This window comes from Rhinatrema bivittatum, chromosome 7, assembly GCF_901001135.1.
Source record: "Rhinatrema bivittatum chromosome 7, aRhiBiv1.1, whole genome shotgun sequence".
Lineage (NCBI taxonomy): Eukaryota > Metazoa > Chordata > Amphibia > Gymnophiona > Rhinatrematidae > Rhinatrema > Rhinatrema bivittatum.
Genome location: NC_042621.1, coordinates 71647124 through 71670927, shown reverse-complemented (window position 1 = coordinate 71670927; position 23804 = coordinate 71647124). Strand labels below are relative to the sequence as shown.

Genomic DNA, 23804 nt, shown 5'->3' with positions numbered 1-23804 from the left:
GAAGCAGCGTCAGTGCCGGTCGATAACGTGCCTAGTGCACCCCATGTGGGAGGGGACGAGGAGTCTGCTTCTCCGAAGGGCACTACCATTTGGGCCAGAGAGAACTTAACCAATCCATCAAAGACTCCTAATAGAGAGGCAGCTTTGATTTCCTCTGCATCATGTCCTGGTTCATTTTCTAATCTGGCCGCCTCTGGCTCTTCAGTAGATTTTTCTCCGGGTGAGTTAATCAAGTTTTAAAAACCCACGGTAGTGACTTTAAACTCTGTTTGGGTCAGCATGGGACACACTGCTAAAATCCTAATTGTTTCTACCTCTAAGATTGACTCTGTTTTGTCCAAATTGGCACCTCAAGTTTCCAGCCATGAGTCTCTTATTCAAGATATTGAAGTACAATTTGACTCTATTTCACGGGACTTGGGTAAAATTCAAGTTCTTCATACCACCTCCTTTCAGGAACATGGAGTTTTGTCTCATCATATTGAGTTTCTTGAAAATTCTTCACGCAGACTTAATTTTCTGTTTTAAATTTTCCTAAATTTGTGGGAGAGCTACCTTTGATCTCATCAAAGATATTTTCTTGAAGTGTTAAAAATTCCTCAAGATAAATTTCCTTCTATTAACAAAATGTATTTTCTTGCCTCATCTTGTTCTCCTCATACTCCTGCTTCTGGCAATTTATCTGTTTTTGTTGAAGTTTTTGGAGACATCTACTTTAGAGATTTATCGAGAATGTTGCTCTTGTTCTTTTCTTTATAGCTGCCTCCGATGTTCACCTTGTGATGTCTTCCTATTTTCGGAATTTGGACGTAGAATTTCAAAGTTATAAGATTAGAATTTTTCCTGATATTAGCAGAGTTATTCAGGAACAAAGAAGGGGTTCCTGGCTTTAAGAAAAGAGACACTGGGACGTTTTTTTACATTGCGTTACCTCTGTAAATGTTTTGTTAAGTGTCGCCTGATTTTTTTTGTTTTCTTTTCTCCAGAACAACTTAAATCTTTTTTAAATGCCAGGAAAGTTTTGGTTTCTTCCCCTCTCCCCCAGGATCTAAATATCCTGTATTTTCTTTTGGGCATGATTCCTAGATAAAGCCTTGCCTTTTTGTGATTTCTTTTTTTTCCTCACTCTGCCCCTCTATCCTCTGTTTCTTTCTAATGATCAGGATGGAAAGATTTATATTATTTTGTTTTCTTAGATATGTTTCCTTACTTTTGTTTTTGTGTCCCCTGTAATTTCCAAACAAAGTTGTATGCTTTGTTTATATAAAAATGTTATAAATAAAAAGTTAAGAAAAAAAAATTTAAAAACATGGAAGATTTCTCCTCTTGCGGGCAGGAAGGCAAGCGTGGTCCCAATTATGTAAATGGCTGGGACTGCCGGGTGTAAAAACTGCCTACTTGCCCATTTGCCACAACCCTCATTTTCTTCCAGGGAAGGGGCACACAGTCTTTCAGCAATGGGCCTCCAAGGGGCTTACTCATATCGTACAAATCTTACAGCCTCAGTCAAACATTGTCTATAGTTTTCAGGACCTCCAAGCACTTTTTGATCTTCCCCAAAGGGATTTCTTTGCGTTTTTGCAAATTAGACACTATATTCTCACCACTGGGTTACACGAGCTGGCCTATCATTTAAGAGCCCGATTAGATAGTATGTTGGGGTTCCATTTAAAGATGAAAATGTCATGCACGTTATTTTCAAAAGTGTTGAACATCCTCATTGGCTCTAATACTTTTGGGGAAATTTGCAATAGATGGCAGGGAGTGGCAGAAGTGCAGCTCACGCCAGACATTGTTAAAAAATACCTGAAGAATGGAAGAGTGCTTACTGAAAACTCTGATCTGAGAGAATTGCATTTCAAATTTATCTGGCAATTGTATGTTACGAATGAACAAGCTTACCGATTTGGGATTAGCGATTCCCCTAACTGTTTGCGATGTGGGATGAGCGCTGGAGATTATATGCATAGTTTCTGGTCCTGTAGTAAGATTCATGATTTTTGGTCTTCCATTAAGGCCTATTGTGACAAGGTCTGGGGCAGTGATATTCCTCTTCTCCCACAGGTTTGGCTTCTTGGTGCGGACCCACCGTCTCCACTCCAGTTTTCCAATCCTATGAAGCTGTTTCTGAACAAGGCTGGCTTGGTAGCGAAACAGGTGATCTTAGCCAATTGGATTGCCGATATTGGGCCACATTTCCAAAATTGGTTGAATAAGATGATCAGATTGGCGACCTTTGAGCAAATGACGACAAAATTGCAAACCCAAAAGAAGAAAGCCGACTATGCGCAGATTTGGGGCCCCTTTAACAAGCATGGGCAGTCTGAGCAGAGAGAGTCAGGTCCCCTTGCTTAGCGGGGGATGTTTCTCTTTTTTTTGTTTACCTGCAACTATGTAAGGTGTCTGCACGCGGATTGGGGATCAGCTTCATGTATGGCTGGTATACCCGGGGTACTATGCGGGTGATATCCCTCTGTATAACTGGGACGGACTAGGTGAGCATGCACCGTAACACACGCTACTTTTTCAGTTTCTTTAGTTCTTCCAGTTCCTTGTTTTTACTACATTTCATTCTACTAACTTTCCTTTGACTAGGTAGTTCTTGTCTACTATATATTTATTGTTTATTTCTTACTTTCTGTGATATTTTATGGGGCATTATTTTCCTCAGCTGCATGGGGTGGGGGGGGGGGGGGAGGGAGGTAGGGGGGGGTTCTCTCATCATACCTTGTAAATGGTTTTGCTATCAGATACTTTGCTGTTTCCAGTTCCATTGGATGTTCTGTAATTTGACGGTTGGCCTTGTTGTATGGCAGTTTTTATTATTAGTGTTCAGTCTTTGTACTATGCTCCCTTACCGGGGGCTTCCGTGTTACTGCACTATTGTTTGTTTGATTGTCTGATTGCAAACTCAATAAAAAGAAGGAAGATCCACTGATAAATTAGCATCAGATTTCATATCTGGCCTTTCATGACACCAGAGTTCAAAAACATTGACCATCCCTCGTCACTGTCCTAGAGTCATCACTTTGCCCCAGCAGCCTCAAACGCAACATCTGCTCATGCAAATAAGATCAGTTACCCTCACTTAGATCTCCAAAACAACAGGGACATCAGATTACTAAGTAATGTCATACTGAACAGTACCACCTGCAGCTGACAATATCAGATATGACCCCTGCATGCTAGAAGAAGATCAGCGTGATAGGATGCCAACCGTAAAACACCGTGAAACTAAATGATGCATTTTAAAAAAAAATATATCAGCAACTGCACTGTATATTTTAAATGACTGCTCTTCATTTTCTGTGAAAATCAAGTTTTTGTCACTAGACAGTGTGTGGGAAAAGGCCTTTAACACACACAGTAGAGACTTGGATAAACTGTGTTGTCTCCTTTACATGTGAAACACAAAACAAATTAGGGATATGAGGGAACACACATTTTAAAACAGGTCTTCATAACTGTTTTTTTGGACACAAATTACATTCATTTTAGGATTGTTCCTGAATCAAGTTTGCTTGAATTTCAGTGATCCACTTGACATTTTGTTTTGTGTCAAAAGATAAAAAAAATTCAATTGTAACTTGTAATGAGAAAGCACAGTGCTTGCCTGCACAGAGATGCTTTGTGAAATGGGAAGGGACCTGGGCCAACTCAGGCATTTCTGGCATATAAAATCTAGTTAGCGGCACCTACTTGTAACAGATGTTTGACTCCAGCTCAAAAACATCTGTCTAAATAGCACGCACATTTGCAATATCCCCATGGATTTACTTCGATGGAGAGAAACATTTAAAAAAGCTTTACAGAATGAGTAAGTCGATCATTAGAACTAGAAATACCCAGTGCTTGGAATGCTGAGTTTTTAGGAAATGCACAAAATTACAATACTGGCAGCATCTCTGGACAATTCTGAACCAAGTGCAGTGCAGAAGTTTTCTATTCTGCTCACATTTCAAACTTAGTTCAGGAAATCATATTTGGTAGTTTTACTTAAGAGCTTAATCAAAGCAAAATGTTATTTATCAATCAGTAGGCTCTTCTTACATTTCTTACATGAACATGATCTTGCATTGCAAACATTTGGAAATCCTCATAGTTACTAATAGCAATTTGGAAAATCTATTCTGGAATGCTGAAGGCAGAAAGTGGTGTAAAAATGAGCAATGAATAAGCAGAATTAACCAGATATAAAAATTGCTGCTTCTCTAGTTAGAAATATGGGTATTGTCCTTACCTGTCTATAGTCCTCTGGTGATTAGTGCAATGCAGAGGTATCTCCTAAAAAGAAATTACCATTTGTAAGAATCAGGTTTTGTTTTTTGGTATCTCTGTTTGATACACTGATCCTGCATTATCACAGTGAGAGGCACTAATAAAGAGGAAATCTGAAGCAGAGAATCGTTAACACACTGCTATTTAGATTCACTATAGGCCATTCAAAGAATGACGCACTGTGAAACTATGCGCTGCAAACACTGCATCATGACCTGAGATAGTAAAAGGAGTTTCCTACCCTCCCACTGGAGAAAGAGGCAACATCCTGGGCATGAAGATAAGAAGCAAAGCATAACAAGGCTTAGCAGATACCCAAGCATTTGTAGTGCATTTGTCATCAGTAAAACAGAATTGATCGTGCACACTATAAAGTTTCCCAAAATACAAACGTGTGGAGTAATAGAGAAAACTGGATTCTTTTTGGATATTTTTTTTTCACTCACCCAATGTAAAGCATAACCCAAAGATGTTACAGTATACAGTGAAATACGTGAAATACATGAAATACGTGCTACAAGATGTTTTCATTTATGCTAATGGCCCAATAATAAAAAAAAAATATATCACAATCTACTAAGAATCCAAAATGTTAAAAATTATATATATATATATATATAATCTTAGAATGTTCCCCCTTTGCACTCACTTTTCTCGGTTTCCCATTCGTGGTTGAAATTTCACGACTCACGCTCTCCCTGTGGTTCAGATGGGAAAAGGGCCTCGCCGCGCCCCAGGACTCCAGATATTGGGTCATTCGTACAGAAGCCCGCATCTTCAGCCCGAAGGTTACCCTTGGTTTTGGAAGGTGACTGTTCTGAAGGCGTCGCTCTTTGGACTGTTAAGAAGAAATATTTCAGAGAGAGACAGACGCGGAGGATGCCTTGGCACATATTCCTGCATACAAGGTGACCTGCTGCCTGAGGCAGGAAACAAGATGTCAACCCCTGCCCCGCCCCAACACCCAAAAGGCATAAACTCAACAGTGCACAGCGGCAGCTACCTCACATCCCCCCCACCGGTCAGAACAATCACCACATACTGTCTTCAAGCAGGGCAAGTCAGGATGAATCTTGGTGGTGCTGCTCAATGGACACTCACTCACAGGGCAAATGGCACCCTGGGCAAAAATAGTTGATGTTGATGTTGATGTTGATGGTGCCCCCCCCCCCCATCCACTCAAAAAACTGATCCCTGCTGCTCAGAGAAAGAGCTGTCTTGTTGGCGGGCCCAAAACTGTGAAACTCTATGCCACCTGAACTGAGGCTACAAAGAGATATGAAACTGTTTAGAAAGGCGCTAAAAACGTGGCTTTTTAATCAAGCATTTGATATAGAACCGAGCAAATGATTTTATCTTTATTTTAATTATTTTTAATTTCATTTTAATCCAATTATTGTAAGTGATTTTATTTATGAACTAATTCATGTTTATTTCAGTTTTATTTTAAGACCAAATTGTATTTTAATTTGTGTAATTTGATTTAAGTATCATGTCTGTTCTTTTTTAAATTTTTACAATGTAAACCGTTGTGAAGGTTGAAAAACTATACATCGGTATATAAAACCAAATAAATAAATAAATAGGGTCAAAGAGTAAGAAGTCAGATGGGGAGGTGTGGAAGAAAGGGGGAGAAAGAACACCCCCCCCCCCCCCAAAACAGATATAGCAGCAGTGGGCACACTTTTTCTCTCTCCCTATACCACCCCTTACACCACCCTCAGGTGCTAGCCTTAAAAATATAGAAATTTATAATACTAGATATAGAAACACTGCATCTACAGAATAAAGACATTTTTTCATTTTTTTTATCATTCTTTTATTCCACGGATCACACATCACCAGAGAAAATGAGCTAAACTACCTCCAACACAAATTTTAAATTTTGCCTAAATAACCAAGTAGTAGAGCACAGCCCAGAGGCCTGCCATTAACTGTAACTGGCAAGTTGGCTAAAAGACATTATAAGAAAAACTCCTTAAGGCCCTACATGCAATAAAGAAAGCCCCGGCCAGTTCTGGGTACCCAGCAAAACTACTTTTTAAATGTTTGACAGCACTGCATCAACAATTTTAGAAAATGGATACAAGATCTTAGATGATATTTACATAAAATATACCCACAGGCATGGAGACAAACACAGAATAAAGAGGCCATAAAGCGTAACTAGAAATGTGCAGACAAAAATTAAACCAGAAAATGTTTGCAGTGCAACATAACCATAAAAGATCAAACAATAAAATCAAGAAATATAAGTCATGAATCATAATAGTAAAACTATGCTTATAAACACAATGTCAAAAAATCTGATAAGAACATCCAATAATTTTAAATGTTATAAGTTTCCCAAAACACCAATAAAATATTTTAAAGCAGCAGAAACAAACACCAACCAATAATTAAAACTAATAAGGATTTTAAAAATCTCTCCATACCTAGGATTTATTGATTTCCAGTCACCCTGAAATTGCCATGGATTGGGGGAGAAGGGGGGGCACACAAACACACTTACACATGTTCATTTTCTCACGCATTCTTTGTCATACACCCATACTCACATGCATGCATTCTCTCTCACAGAGAGAGCATTCATTCCCTCGCACACAAATTATGTGTGTGCGTGCAAGCCTGTGGGCTTACATGCATGTACACTTACACATACAACGGCTCTTGCTCTTTTTCCACAGGCACACACACACACTTGCACATGTTCATTCTCACAAACAGTATCACACCCACATATGCGCACAGGCTCATGATCTTTGTGTGTGTGTACAAGTATACACACATACTCAGGGCCTCCCCATTTCTTTCAGCAGCATTGGGATGGGGTCTGCAACAGCTTCTCTGGAGCTCTCTTCAGGCCATGGCAGTATAGGTGATGCTGGTGGTGCCCGGGGTGACCACCTAGAGTGACCTACCCACAGGCTGACACTGCTCACTCACCAGTCACTATCACCCCCTCCTCCCAGATCAATCTTTCTGTCTCACCAGTCACTGTCACCCACTCTCCCAGACCAGTCTCTCTCTCAGATGTTAATGTCACCTCCTCCCCTAGACCAGTCTCTCTCTCACCAGTGGCTGTAATCCCCTCTCCCCAGAACAGTCACTTTCTCTCTCACCAGTCACTGTCACCTCTCCCTGCCAAACCAGTCTGTCTCTCCTCAGTCATTGTCCCCTCCTCCCCCAGACTTCTCTCTCTCACTCTCTCTCTCTTACTAGTCACTATCATCTCTCTCCCCCACCCCAGACCAGTCTCTCTCTCTCACTAGTCACTTTCATCCCCTTCCCGAGACCAATCTCTCTAACTCACCAATCACCCCTCCCCAGACCAGTCTCTCTCTCTTTCTCTCCAGGAGCAGCAGAAGCCACTTCATTTGGCAATGATCAAAGACTCCAGTGGGAGCTCATCAATGCAGCGCTGCCACTGAAGAGCGAGGCCTGCACCCTGCTCAGTGCCTTGCACCAGGTCTCTTGCTCCTCTCCCTGTCAACCACTGCCATGGTCTGAACCCGCTCTGGCACGTGTGACCATCTTGGTTTTTCTGTCCCATTGCACACCTGTGGCACCGCTTTCCTCTCTGAGGACTCCCTCAGCAGTTAAGAAAACATAAGAACATAAGAACATAAGTTGGCTCTTTCTTCTCCTCAGACCCCTGCCTGGCCACCTCCCCCTCCCGGGGCAGCTGAGTGGTGGAGCAGCAGAGGGAACAGAGGAACTGTGGCTCAGACTGAGCAATTAAATGTAGCTGCCACCTGTTTTATTTTATTTATTCATTTTTACATACTTTCACTTTGATTTTCCATGGGGGCAAGCGTGTAAACCACTAGACAGGAGGCAGCGCTGCACAGCACAGACTGTAAGTGCCGCCGAACCATGCAGAACCTGAAAAGGGGACCAGTTTGCACCTTGCAAGGCAAAGTCCTAAAGCACGAGGCAGAACAAACTAGTGAGACTGCAAGCCACAGTGGCATGGGATGCCGCACCTCTGTTCTTTTTAAGATGTATTCACTAACTGGTTTGTGTGATGCAGACTCCACAGGAGCATTTTCAGTGGCGGGGGTGGGGGGACGGGGATGGGACACGGAATGGGACATTTTGTGCTTCATCAAAATTCTGCTGCCTCAGGCGGCTGCCTCACCCTGCCTCATTATAGAGCCATCCCTGCCCACACAGCTCTCCTTCATCAACATTCTTGGCTGAGAGCGAAGCATCCCAAACTGGTGGGGGCTTAATGTCCAAGATTTTATGGGGTAATTCTGAAATCTGCCTGCATTATCAAAGTTTTTCAGGTACCTGTTACCCACAGGCTTTGCACCAATTTTCATAAGCTCCCTTTGAAAACCGCCCTGGGGAAATCGCCTGCATACAAAATAAAAAACGGTAAAAGACGCCGTTCCATCGGGCAGCGAGGGTGAGGGGCAGCCCACTAGCATCGGGTGCCCTGAGAGACAATCCCGGGCTGAAACAAACATAAAAAAAAAATGAAAAAGAATCGCCATGAAACTGAAACTGACAACGGAGGGAGTCCTCAGAGAGAATGAGACCCGCCCACAAAATGACATCATCATGCTAACGGCAGAGCCGGTAAAAGACGCCGTTCCATCGAGCGTCGCGCGCCGGACGTCGCGCACCAAAGGGGCGCAACAAAGGGGCTTTCCCCTTTGTGCTCCCCTTTGTGCTAACTTTCGTACTTTGTGTAAAATAAGTTTAGTTATGTTTGTTATTTAATTAACCTCTATTAAGCTGTCTAAAAAGTTTGCTTTTACATTGTTAATTCTAGATGTTCTATGTATCCGACTAAGGAATTTTATTTCCTGCTTGTTCAGTTTGCAATGTAAACCGGCCTGATTTGCATTTTATGCAAGAAGGTCGGTATATAAAAATTATAAATAAATAAATATCTATAAGTGAAAAGGTAATATAGGCCTCGTTTTTTCCCTCCCCCCAAACCTAAGCCCCCCAGTAATGTCTGCTTTTTCCACCGGTAAACGTACACGTTGTTGATCCCGGTGAACACTTTTACCCTGGTAAGGAGGTAGGCAAATTTCAAACACAGCCGTTTAGGGTTTGTTTTTCAAAGTACTTTTCACGAGTTAAAACCTGTTTGATGCACGTAAATTGTGCTTGCAAAACTGCACACAAAATCTGATTTCACCCATATTTTTACCTGCAGTTGAAGTGGGCATGCTGAAGGGCAGAGTTGGCAGTGGGCAGAGAATTTGCACGCGTGCTTTGATTTTCGAAAGTACGCGTGTGTATATATCTACATGTACATAAGTTGCACCTGGCTCAGGAGCACGCGTAGCCAGCAAACTCACAGATTTTCAAAGCGTACCCTCGCACATAAGTTTGCATTGAAAATTTGAACTAAAACCTGCAGATAAAAAGTATCCAGAGGCTTTAGCCCTATGCGAGCAGTTATAAAATTACACTGCTACAGATATGAGTAGCCAGGCTAATCTCACTCTGGTATTCATCATTAATGTTATAATACCTATATTTCACACATCTAAACTGAGTGCATTTTGCCCAGTTTTGCATTCTGAATTTATCTCTAGAATAGAGAGGAATAGTCTGTTTAAAAAAAAAAAAAGTTAGCAATCTGTTACACCTCCATACAACTGAACTAAAAGGAATGTCAGATAACTTTCAGGGAAGTTCTTAAGCGAGCAAGTTTTTGTACATAAATTCAGCTTCCTTTGCCCTGCCTTTCCTTATTGCTAAAATTTTATCTTCATGAATAATCTTTATTAAAATTAAGGCTCTTATGTTGTGGCAGAGTATTCACACACACACATACACACACATTTCAAAAAGAAATCATTGTGAATCACGAAAAAATTAACAGAAAAATTATTTTAACAAAAAGTGTACTAGAAAAATTTGAATAGTTTTGTTACAAGAAAACTGTAAACTAACCAGAAAGTAGTACTAAAGTAAGGAAAAAGCCAATTCATAACTTACCACCAAAGTAACAAACCAAATTGTTATACTATTGTATAATGTCCCCATCGGCTACAAGCTATTATAATCACTACTGGCATTAAAAACCCCACTTAGGGAATGGTATTAAATAAATAAAAAAATACTTTTGTGTACTAAATATTCTGTTTTGTGAAAAAAAAAAAAAGTATATAAACCTTTTTAGTTTTTTTAAATAAATTATCTAAAACCATGATTTAGTCTTACCTTATAACATTGACATTTTACACCATCAAAGAAGATTTGGAGTTTCATGACCATAACACTACAAGGATCTAGCACCGAAGCATTAAGTATAAGACTTAAAAAAAAAACCCCCCACAAAAACAAACAAAAAAAAAAACAAACCTTGCCTGCTTTAACCTTCTGAGAACTATCAGTTAAAATAGCTGGGGTATATTGTTTCTAAAGAACTCCCCTGAGGAAGCCATTTATATATGACGAAATGAGGGCTTTCAGTGAGGCATATTTGATGATTTACCTACATCGAGCTGGAAAACTTAATGGAATATTCAGCTATAAGTGAAGTTCTACCAGTTAAATGTCAAGGTTATAAAGTCAAGACCAGACTGAGGTTTTAGCTAATTATTTTAAAAAACTAAAAAAGATTTATATAAAATTTTTTTTTCACAAAACAGAATATTTAGTCCCCAAAAATATTATTTTGGATTTATTTAATACCATTCTCTAAAAGATAGATTTTTAAACCCGCATGGACGCGCACATTATAAAATCAGCTCACGAGCACACATGCACGCCTGATTTTATACCGGTGCACGCGTGCGAGTTGGAAATTTTCTTAGAAACGCACGGCGATGTGATAGGGCACTTCCACAGTTCCCCTCCCAGTCTGGGAAGAAACTTAACCCCCTACCCTCCCTGACTGCTGAAACCTACCTAACTACCCTTTTTTTTTTTTGTTTGTTTTTCTACTTACCTGCTCTACGGAGCAGCAGTAAGTTGCACGGGCCAGCCGGCTGCCGGCACACGTTGTCCCAGCCCGCCCATGCCCCTCCCAGACCCCAGCCCTCCACCTTTTTTCAAACACAGCTCTTCCGTGCGTACTGAGAAATATGCACGTGGACCAGCCACACACACACATATCTCCCAGTGCTGGCGCGTGCTGGCGTTTTAAAATTTACCCATGTGAGGTTTTTTTTCATGGCTTTAGTGACTATAAGAGCTTAATGGGGACATAAAGCAACGGTTTAACAAGCTGGCTTGCTACTTTGGTGCTAAGTTATAAACTGGCCTTTTCTGTACTTTAGTACTACTTTCTGCTTAGATTTACAGTCTTCTTGAATGAAACTATTCAAGTTTTTCTGGTAAGGTAGTTTTTATTAAAATAATTTTTTTGTTAATTTTTTGGTGATTCGCTGTGATTTTTGTTTTTGGTATTTTATACATTACACTAGTCGCATTTTTGAATTTGGCTTTTGCCACTGAACTTTCACATACATACATATATATATATATATATATACACACACACACACACACCACTCAGATGTACAGTCTAACAGAAACTGCAGGGATCGAGTGCATGAATGATGTGATACATCCTGGTGTAAGAAGAGTGATACAAGAGGGCAATGTAATAACACAACCAGCCCGATTTATCTATGGCATATTTTGAGGTGCGTGTAGGGGGGAGATGGGGGGAGGGGGTGCAAACTTTAGAAAAAAAAATTTGAAAACTTGTTGGCCGTATCCACATGAAAGTTTTATTAACGGTTCAATATCATACACTATTTGCTTACTTCGATTAATTTGTTCAATGTAAAAACTTCATTTTTTTTTTTTATTCTGTTCTATGTAAACCGCTAAATGTAGCGATAGTTACTGTTCCTTGTGAACCGGGGTGATATGTATATTATACAGGAACCTCCGGTATATAAATTATTTTAAATAAATAAATAAATAAATAAATAAAGTTTGTCTGTCGAATTAGTATGCCAACACCCCCTACCCCCTGCCAAGAACAACAAAAATGTGGATTCCTGGAATTGGTGAATCTGCGTCAGAGTTTGGACAGATGGACCCATTCTGCGGGATCTGCTGTGATCTCATTTAATGCAGTATTCTTCAGGGCTTGATGATTTTGAGGATGTTCCCTATATTTAATAGTAAAAATCTGAATGAACATCGCCGGCAAATCTGAGTTAAATCTGAAAACTAAACTGAACTCCAAAGTCAACCTGAAATTGTCTGGTTTGAGTTACACCTTTAATTTTCTGCATATCCTTAGGTATTTCTCATTCTTTCCTTGTAAGCAACATTTTTGTTTTAAACCAAGTCCAACCATGTCTGTTTCTATTTGCACAACCAATTTGAGTCTGCCACAATTAAAATCCTTTAGTTAAAAACAAACAAAAAACAGACGAAAACGGAACTTCTGCTAAGGAGAGAGCAAACTAAGGCCTAGATTCATCATTCCCTGCAAAATGATGAGCAGCCGGCCGCATCACGGCGGTGCGGTGCAGCCATGCCTCACACTATCGCCCCCAAAGCGCCATGCTAAAAGGTGGTGCTATTTCCCATGCTACTGCCGGCGATAATGTCCAAAGCATTATCGCCTGCAGTGGTGCCACCACCCCATTTCCCTAAACCCCTCCCTAACCCAACCCCTTCCCATAATTTTAATTTTACATCACCGCTATTGCTCCTTGGAAAATTATCCTATCATTTTGATCTCTATTTATTTAAAGATTTAATTATTAGAACCCACCTTAAGCACTGGGCTCGCTTTCAGTACGCATTAGTCTTTACCAGTTTCTGTAATAAATTGTCAAAAAATATCCTTCATTTTGTAAGAAGTGAAACACTAATATAGGTTCCTATGTTTTTTGCTTGAGAAATCCGTCCTGGAGAGCTGTACTACTAATATTAGTCCTGGAGAAAAGTGGATCGTTTGAATTCAGTCTGTGCCTGACCTTATTTTACTCATATTCTGTCTACTTCAACTTGCCTTTTACATTTTTCTTATTTAAATGTTACACTATGATTTTTTATTAGCCTTTTAATGTATTTTATGTTCTGGATATCAGCCGCCTAGAACTTTGTTATAGGCGGCATATAAATGCTAAAATAATTTTAAAAATAAAATATCAGTAAAAAAAAAATAAAGAAAACTTACCCGTGGATCAATCACCAAATAAGTTTTGATGTTAATTTCTTTAAGGTAAGGATCTCTCAGGTCTCCGTCCCCCTCTTCCACTTCATAAGAATCATGAAGATGTTTTAATGTTGCTTCAGTGATGTGTACACGACTAGAAAAAAAAATATATATATATATACTAAGGTGAAACACTACTGAAAATGACACTTTACGAGAACAGCCCCATGGTTTGACTACACAACTCTGTGCCGCACTTCTTCAGGTCTTACAGGGTCAGCGGGGCTCGATATAATACAGAAATGGCAGGCTTGGGCCTGCAGAGGGAGGGCCAGACAGTGGCAGCCTATGGCACAAGAGAGTCCCGGGAGGGGGGGGTGGGTGTCAGTATGAAGGAAGACCCCTCTCCAGTCCTTCATTAGCATGGGTAAAACCCATCTTGGGGAAAGAGATTATGAAATGGGGCTAAAAGCAGGAGGGAAATGTAGCACCGCTCTTGCGTATCACAGAACTGAACTGCAAGGACATCAGCAAAACAGCTTTCTGTACATAATTCAGACAGTGGTTAAAAGCGTTTATCATTAAGAACCCCTTTCTAATTCTGATGTCTTCCATCCCCACCCCTCACGCCCCCCCCCCCAAATAACCAACAGGTAAAAGAAGCTTGGCTGCCCACTTCTGAAATATTTAGGAGTCCAAATAAATCAGTGGGCACCTCAGGTTCCCATTTACACTCATGGACGGTAACTTTTATACAGCCACGTGGGAGCACACATACGCACGTATATGCCAGCTTGCGCCAAAGGACACGGCAATTTTAAAACATATAAAGTTAAATTTGAAAAGGGCCGTGCAGGCATCCATGTGCTCGCGGTTCATGGCATGCCCACATGGACGAGCCGATTTTATAACACACATGACCTCTAAACCCCCCTATTTTTTATTTTTCAATTTGTTTGCTACTTACTCGCTCTCCAGAGCAGTCGTAATTTCCAACACACAGTTCAGTGGGACAGCGCCTAATAGCGCTGTTTCGTCCTTACCCCCGCCCCACCCCCTTTCAAAGACTTGGCACTTTCGCGCGTACCGGCAGATATGCGCATGCTCGGGCTGCTTGGAAAATGTGCTCAGCAAGCGCACGGCCAGGCCACATGCGTAACTCCCGGGATTCGCGCGCACCAGGCTTTTAAAATCGGCCCCTACGCGTGTATTTGCGAGCATGGTGTAAAACAGGCTGTACACATGAAAACGTGCGCATAGTTTTATATGGAGATGTGCACGTAAGCGCAATTACCACTTCTACCACGTAAGTGGAGGGATTTTGGCAGTCTCGCACGCTGAAACATTTACCAGTTTCCCCAGTTCATTACCAGGAGATACGCGTGCATGCGTGCGCCTTTTCGAAATCCACGCGGCATGCACCGGCCTGACTTCTGTGCGCATCTCCCAGTTTTGGTGCGCCGGGCTTTTAAAATTCGCCCCATACGAAGAGAGCAACAAGGAATGAACTCTGGAAAGGAGTCTTTTGAAAAACAGGGCACATGGCTGAAATCAAATTTGTGCATCTTTCATTCCAAAAAGAGTAAAACAACAACAAAAAAAATACTTCACACTACTGTATCTTTGAGGGGAAAAAAAAAAGTGGGGTTGAAAGGCAAGCACATTAACATTTCTACATTATTCAGCTAGTGCTGCTGCTTTAAAGCAACCTTCTCCTTCCTCTCTGGCACTTCCTCACTCAGCACCAAACGATATAAACTGCAGTATTCAGGGGTGGAGGTGCGGTAATTGGCATTGATGCACCTATTTTGTGGGTGGGAAAAATATATGCACACACATTCTACATTAATATTCCTCTCCCCCCCCCCTCCCCCCCCCCCAGCATATCAAAGGCATTCTGGGGAAGGGGGGAGAGAGTCTGGTTGAGGATTGGACTTACGAGCATACTTTTTACATTTTAAAAAGCATGGGTGTGAACTCCACCTGCATGAATTAGCAGGTAAAAATGTGTGGTCAGTTTTTCCGGACTAATTTTCAAGTCAAAAGTAGGTGCACATTTTCCCAAATGAAATTAGATTAAAGTTTTGCGGGTAAAAGGTATCCACTGATTTTCACAGCCTGATGAAAATGACCCCCTTTTACATTGCTTAGAGCAAAATGAAGCGGCAACATTTCCTGATGTCCTAGGTTGAGGAACAAAATGCAAAGAGCACACACCAAGTCAGTCCATGTGCTGATGTGCCCTGACAAGTCTGCATACCGATGACACTGTCCCCGTCTCCTTATTTCCTCACATCCCAGCAGCATTGATCATGCTCCTGAGAGGGCCATGGAGTAGTTATATCATCACAGGCTTCTGTAAGAATGCCAAAACCAAGTGCCAGAAAGCCTCTCCCTTCACTCAAAAAAAAAAAAAAAATGCCTCCCAGCTAAGAAGCATGGCATTTACGTTCTCTCTATTTAATCCCCAGCTTCTTTTCTATGCTCCAAGTTGTATTACTCCCTTGTTTTATTGTAACTGCATACCTTAACCTTCTCTTGTTTAATGTTTTTATCATTATTATTACTACAACTATTATTATTATTAAGATAAATGTTAGTTTTTTACCTTGTTTGTTACCTATCCACTTGTTAATTTTAAACCGACATGATGCGATATCTATTGCGAATGCCGGTATAGAAAAACTTTAAATAAATAAATAAATAAATAAATAAATAAAAGCAGGACTACACTCAAAGCCCACCTTTCCAAAAACTGTGGTGTATGCAAAAAGGGTCACAAAAAAAAAAAAAGTTAATGCTGTAGGATTTGGAGATCAGTAAAAAAAAAAAAACCAAAACCAAAACAAATCTAACATATATTGTGCAGATGACAATAATGCTGACCCTGTTTGCAGAGTTAAGGCTTGTTTATATGCAGGAGTGATCGTAAAGTGACTTGGTAACCAGCAGTTTGATTCCATAGTAAGGATATTACATTTCTGAAAAGTATTCTGAACATAGACTGCTACTTAGGGACAAAAGTAATAAAAATTAACATTTATGGCTCTACTTTTCCTTGTGTTTTCCAACAGGATTTGTGTTTTGGTTTTGTTAAAAAAAACAAACAAAAATACATTAAGCTTGCTTCTCCAGTAATCCGTGGGATTTCAGCAGGCGGGATTGTTTAAAGGGATTTTAACCATAGAAAAAAAAATGTTTTTAAAATGAAACTCCCAGAGTTACCCGAATCTACCGTGTCATGACATTTTTGTTTACACTTCAACAGAAAGGTGACATCCCATCAGTAATAGGTTACTTTCTAGGGAAAGTAACTGGCAATCTGAAACATTAAGAAAACTTATTTAAGTGTTTAAATGGAATGAATCCTTTTCTCCATTAACAACTTTGGTGTGCTCTTTGACCAGTGCTTAAATTAAGAGACCAAATGTAAGTATTGGTTTCACTGGAGAAAACTCCTCCCGATACGCCTCCCTCTTAGAAGCTAGCAACAGCTCAGGTGTTTTTTTTTTTTCGGGCTGCTATTCCTCTAAAGACGAAACTACATTAGGGACCGATGAAGGCATAGTTACCTGGACAGCTGCTATTTACCAGCGTTTAAAACTGCATGTGTATGACAATCTTTTAAAACAAAATTTAGGATATGATACAGGAAACCCGTAAATCTAAAAACTTGGCAATAATATTATGCCATACACCCTGACACACTTGTTGAACCATTATTACAGTGGAAAGAGATTATTGTGGAAAGTACCGGTCTCAGAGACGATTCAGAGTGAGGCAAGTTGACCTTATGTAATTTGACAGGAGTCCTATAATATGATGAGCAAAGAAGAGCGACTGCATTAGAGAAGCCAAACACCACTATTGGTAAAACTTGTAAGATTAAGACCCAGTTCATGCTCATTTTTCAATCCCTTTCCAGCACGCGACGTTAGTCAACAACATGAGATTATAAAAGCCAGAGGCCGCAGGGCCTTTAGTTTGTACTACTTGACACACGACACATCCATCACACCTGACTTGTACGTTAAATTTCAGAATTTTTTTCCAGTGTTTTAATTGCAGCCATTTCAAAACCATAAGAAAAGGGAAGATTGTACTGGCAGCTTAATTCATGAAAGGGCAGGGATATTTTAGCCTTTGGAGTTTCCACCGAAATGGATAAGGACAAAATAAATCCTTATAATTGATTACGTGCAAAGGCATAATTTCTGACTTAGACCCAGCTGATCTGACCTCCTGTCTTGAAAATCAACCAAGAGAGATCATCAATTGCAACAAATTAAGGCTGTAAAGATTCGGGGTTATACTGGTGCACCCTGATGCATCTTCCATATATTTCAAGATCCTGTGCTGTAAAGCAAATCACCAAAGTTTCTAATGCAAGATTAATGCAAGATTTCCTTGTCCCGTGGCTTAACTGGAATGGAGATGACAAATAATTAACAATCTAGCTGAAGAATTAGAACATAATACCCCCTTCAGCTGATTGTTAATAATTAACTTCTACCTTTGCTTTACTTCTTTTTTCTAACATTTCTTTTTAACAGTGCTTTCTTTCAACAGGGTTGTCTTCATTCATCACTCTTTTTTGAGGCTCATTAATTCCTCGCTAATTATATTTAGTTCACCTTCCTTGCCCCTCCCCTCCCCCCTTTTCCTTCCTTCTCTTTCCTCCCTCCCCTCTGCTTTCCCTTTCTCCCCTCCCCCTTTTACAAAATAATCTTTTTATCATTACTCCCTCCCTTCTCTAGTTCTTACCTTCAATTCACCTATTTCCCCACTCTGATTGGCTCTGTATGGTCACATGATCATTTTTTGGGCACGTTTCCTTCTCCTGTATTTAGCGCTGGTAGCTCCCCTCTCTTGTTTTAAAGCTTTGTTCAGCTTTACATGAAATGCTGCCTGTTCAGCATCTGACTTCACGCCGTAGGACCCGCCGTCTCTTTAAGATATCAGTCACATTAAGTTGTGCCCTCTCCCTTGTTGATCAGTTCTTCTTAAATGCTCTTTAGGATATCTGTATTTTACCGCCCCTTGGCCCAGGTCCCTTGCATGGGCCATCATTGTTGATTCCTTACACTCTCCTCTCAGCAAACGCTCTCTAAATTTATTTCTTAGTTGCCAATTTGTGGTTTATGTTCACAACACTTTCTTTCCACACCCAAGTGAGTGCTAAGAACCGGTTGTACAGTCCCAATAAGCTTAAAAACGATTGTAAGTCCAAAGGTAATATTTATTCAAAACGGCAACTCCACTGTATATACAAAATCATGCTTTTAGCAGAAGGGTCCCCCGACACGGACCCGTGTTTCGCCAGGGGCTGCATCGGGGGGGACGCACAAGGAGATTCAAAATAATCTGTAAATAAGATAAAGAATACAGGACTGTCACTAAATGATGCTGTCAGTGCCATATATACAAACAAACAGAATGTTCACTTACCAAGTTGAAGAGTATACACACGTAACAGGGAGCGCGTTTAATTGTCATTCAACATGGAGTTTTAAACACGTAAAAGGCGCCAAAACCTTCACAGACCAATCAGCTGAGCCACACAACCCACCAATCGGAGCAACGTATTGCCTTCCAATGAGCTGTCAGAGAAAATGCACCCATTCAATCTCTTTATTGAGACCTACGGGGGTGACAGTGTTTAGTCGGTAAATCCAACGCTGTTCACATCGAATCAGATGGGCGTCAAAGTCTCCCCCTCTAGGAAGGGGAGATAGCACTTCCAAAACAAAAAAGAAAAGATCAGAAATTGAATGAGATAAGGTCACCCAGTGATCAACCAAGGGAGCTAATAACCGTGATTGTTTGATATTAGAACGATGTTCTATTATACGAGTCCGGATTTGTCTATTAGTCTTGCCAATGTATAATTTGTTACAGGGGCAACAAATAACATAAATTACACCTGTAGAGCTGCAATCAGTGAAATTAAACAGGGTAAAGATTCTGCCTGAAATAGGGTCGGTGAAGTCAGACATCGTAGCAGTATGTTTACAAACCGAGCAATTTCCACACGGGGCATGTGCACCTCGTGTGTGTGCCAACGTATTATGAGAAAAGTCAGAATGAGTGAGGATGTCTCTTAAATTCCTACCCCTCCGGTACGTAAAACGCAGTGAGCTCTGAAACAGTTGTGAAAAGGACAAAGCTAACCAGTGTTTCCGGACAATTGAAGCAATATTATGACTGGCTGGTGAAAATGGTAAAATGCAATTTACAGACTTATCCGAATCAGTATGTGAGGGTAGAAACAACAATTCCCTGTTAACATATAAAGCTCTCTTAAAAGCCCGCTTCAAAATCTTCAAAGGGTACCCCCTCTGTCTAAACCGGAGTAGCATCTCCTTAGCTTTGTCAAGGTACTCAGCTTTCGAGGAGCACAACCTGCGTAGCCGGAGGAACTGACCTGTCGGAATGTTGGACTTAAGATTTCTCGGGTGACAGCTATCAAATTTTAAAATCGTGTTACGATCAGTATCCTTTCTGTATATTGAAGTCGTGAAGATACCATTGTGAAGTTTAATCAGCATGTCCAGGAAGGGAATTTGAAAGTGATGTAAATTAAAGCTAAACTGTAGATGGGGGTTGCAGCTGTTCAACCAATCAAAAAAACATAAAAAATTGGATCTCAGTCCCTAACCAAATCAACAGTACGTCATCAATGTAGCGGAACCATGCATGTATAAATTCTTGCCAGACTGAAGGATAAATGTAGGATTCCTCAAATTGTGCCACGTATAAACATGCAAGGCTGGGGGCCATCGTGGCCCCCATAGCCGTCCCTTTAATTTGTTGATAAAAAGTATTTTCAAAACGAAAATAATTTTTAGTAAGTGCCAAAGTTGTCAGTTGCATGAGAAAGGTTGTGGGGACACGAACTGGTGCAGGTCGTTGATTGAGGACAGCCTCAATGACCTGTTTGTTTGTATATATGGCACTGACAGCATCATTTAGTGACAGTCCTGTATTCTTTATCTTATTTACAGATTATTTTGAATCTCCTTGTGCGTCCCCCCCGATGCAGCCCCTGGCGAAACACGGGTCCGTGTCGGGGGACCCTTCTGCTAAAAGCATGATTTTGTATATACAGTGGAGTTGCCGTTTTGAATAAATATTACCTTTGGACTTACAATCGTTTTTAAGCTTATTGGGACTGTACAACCGGTTCTTAGCACTCACTTGGGTGTGGAATTATATTTAGAGTGCTTTGTTGTGCTTGGTGGCTTATGCACAACACTTTCTTTTACATGTTCCCCCCCATAACATTCCATTTTTAATCCATTTTTAATCCACGGTAACTTTGTTTTTTTGAACCTTCCCAGTCTGTTCGTTTCTCCCCCCCTTAATTGTAGATGGAATAACAAGCCGGTTGACAGGTCGGCAGGGGATACTCTTAAAGTCCTCCCTGACGCAGAAGCCGGATGCTGGCATTAAGTTTTTGAAACCTGAATACGAAAGCTCGCTACTGCTGTAAGTTTTGGTATTTATTTCTGAGGGATCTACTCGCACTAGTGTTTACTTGCTTAGTTAGTTTTTTCGCTCATGCCTTTTACAGCACACTCTTTAACCTCCGAGGTTCTCCTGTGCGAAGGCTTCACACTATTAAACTCAGCCACAAGATTTGTCGTATTATTTTGTTTAAAAAAAAAAAAATTCTATTACAAATATTTTATTAAAGTTAATCTATTAAAAATGTTTTCCCACCTTAGTTATCTCAACTTCATTAATTGTTTTCAATTTTTCCCCGTCCTTTTCTCCTCCTTCTCCCATTCTCTTCTTCACCCCACTCCCTCCCCTTCCCCCTTTCTTTCATCCCTTCTACCCCCTCCCCATCTGTTCTCCTCCCCCTCTTTCCCTCCCCCCACCCCTTCCCCCTTGGGTTCCATTCTTCTTACAGGTTTATACTTGCAATGCAGATCTTGGAAGCTAGCACCATTCAGTAGCTGTAGCTCAGTATATATATACACTTACAATCTATAGTCTGCCTGGAATGCTCTTTCCTCTATCTATAAGATTCTCTTTTTTGTACAACAATTTTTCTTGTGGGAAGGAACCACCTGTTCAATCCTGATTAATGCCTTTCGCTTGTAGATGTGAACACCTGTTGGTCCTCCTGACGCAGCCATGATGCAAAGGGCTTCCTTTGATTAACAATTGTACATTGTAATATAAGCGCTCTCCTTTGCTTACTCTGAAATAAATAAACCTATGGGACATGTATTGAACAGCATTGTATTTTTTTGCCACACATTCTTTTCCTTTGGTTTTGTGAACAATTTACTTTTTTCCATATCAAGAAAATCAGCTCTGAAGCCAAACCAAATGAGGATTGTGAAAAGAGTGCCCCCACAAGCCATTTCAGCATCTAAAGACACCATCCCCACTCCCTCCCCGGCTCCCTCCCCCATTGCCCACTGTACCCCCGCCCTCCCTCCCCCCTACTCCGCCCCTCCACCCCCTCTTCTCCTCACTCCCCCTCCCTCCTTCCCCACCCTCCCCCCATCACCAGCCTCTTATCGCTCTTGCACGCTCCTGTATTACTGTACTACTTGCACCTGTATTAATGTAAATAATACAAATGTAAATATCCTCATATACTAAGTGTATCATGCCACTTAACATTGTATATTAGTTCATTTGCATATATAATCCTAATCCAATGCAAATAGTTGTAACGCTGCCTGTTGACTCTCCTCTCCTGTACTTATGTATATCTTCCAGTTACCCCCTCCCCTGTTCATTGTAATTTCCTTTCCTTCTCAGTTTTTTGTAAACCGACATGATGTGTCCTACGAATGCCGGTATAAAAAAGTTTTTAAATAAATAAATAAAATAAATAAATAAAGACACTGACAAGACAGGGAAATCAAACAGCTGCATGCAGTAAATGGAAAAATAAGCACACGACACCTGAAGAGTGCCTAGCCTGCAAAAATCCAGTTGGATCATTATGGATCAGTTTATCAAGCACCATATATAATCTGGTGGTCAGAATTTTGACATAAATTTTGCAGTCCACATTAATCAACAGAAATAAGTTTCTAAATTTATATTTCTAGGAGGTCTGTCCCAGGTTTTTTCAAGACTACCACCAAGACTCCAGAAAGAAATATCTCAAATTCCTGATAAAGTTATTTAAATCTGGGAGTTAAGAGCTTAGTCGCAAACTCAACTGTAAAGCCATCCATACCAGGGGATCTGCACATATGTAAAAATTTAATTGCAATTAAAGTTTCTTCTGCGGTAAATAGGTTCCTCCAACTAATTCCTACCACCCACAGTTAATGATGGACTAGATAAAGATATCAAACATGGAACATTTGCGAGAATTGCCACGTATGGCTGATCCATACAATTTAGAATAAAAGGATGCAAACTGAACAATATCATAAGTATCATTAAATCAAAAACTTACTTCTCTCCCTGTTTTAAATTTCCTTTCAGATAAAGTAATTGATGGCAGTCAGAGATCAAAAATGGCCTATCCGGTCTGCCCAGCAAGGTGTTTAGGATTGTAAAAGCTATGTGTGGGCATATCATAGAGGCTCACGCAAAAGATGCGAGTAGTTCAAAATTTTGCAGTTCAAGTGATTTTGGGATGCCCCAGGCATATGTCAGTTAGAAAGATGCTTACCTCATTTTACTGGCTTCCATTTCTGCCTGTATAAAGTTCAAGATATTTTAAGGTTAAGTGAGGAAATGGTCCCCTGGATTTATTTGAGAAATGGAATCATCAACACCCGCAGCACTGTCCAAGGTCAAGTCAGGAGGCGCTTTTAAAAGTAACAACATTTAGGCATATGCTGACTTCTTAATTTAGGAGGAGGGCCTTTTCTGTTATTGCATCCACTCTCTGGAATAAATTGCTAATAGAGATTAGGCAAGAGCTGAAATATCTTGCCTTTTGTAAGAAGAAAATGTGGCTTTTCCATGCTATGTAAATAAATGGAGTATATCTTTGGTTTGGAGGGGATAGCCCTACCCGGGTAGCTTATGTCTCCAATGTTGATTAGTTTATTATTTTATCATGTTTTTAGGGCGGTTTTATCAACCATTGATTTCTACTGTTTTTATTTTAATTCAATTTTTTTTATGATAGTAGTGTTGATTCTTTTATGTTGTTATATTTTATGTATTATTGCAATTCATGTTTATATTTGTGTCCACCACTTTCAACTTTGTCGATAGCAAAAGCAGAATAAAATAAAAACAAAAAATAAACTGTCACTCCATGCAAGTCACTCTTGCCTTCTTCCATTGTCACCCTTTGTGAAAAGTTTAGGTGTTTGGATCCTGATTTGACCTTTAAATTCCAGCTCAAGTCAGTTATAGGATCAGATTTCTTTAAACTGTAGGTACTAACGGGGCTAAAACCATTATTGTCATATGGAGAATTTTGTTCAGTGGT

At 40.4% G+C, this 23804-nt stretch overlaps 1 protein-coding gene across 4 annotated transcripts in view; it reads right to left on the bottom strand.

Annotated features, from left to right (window-relative positions):
• ADCY7 (adenylate cyclase 7) overlaps window positions 1-23804 on the bottom strand; it is a 331521-nt gene that overhangs the window by 61204 nt on the left and 246513 nt on the right. For all 4 annotated transcript variants that reach the window (XM_029608517.1, XM_029608514.1, XM_029608515.1 and 1 more), the window contains 3 exons: window positions 13400-13532; window positions 4928-5116; window positions 4241-4284 (listed from right to left, as the gene is read on the bottom strand). In XM_029608517.1, the coding sequence (XP_029464377.1) occupies window positions 4241-4284; window positions 4928-5116; window positions 13400-13532 (366 nt within the window). The remainder of the gene's footprint in view (window positions 1-4240; window positions 4285-4927; window positions 5117-13399; window positions 13533-23804) is intronic.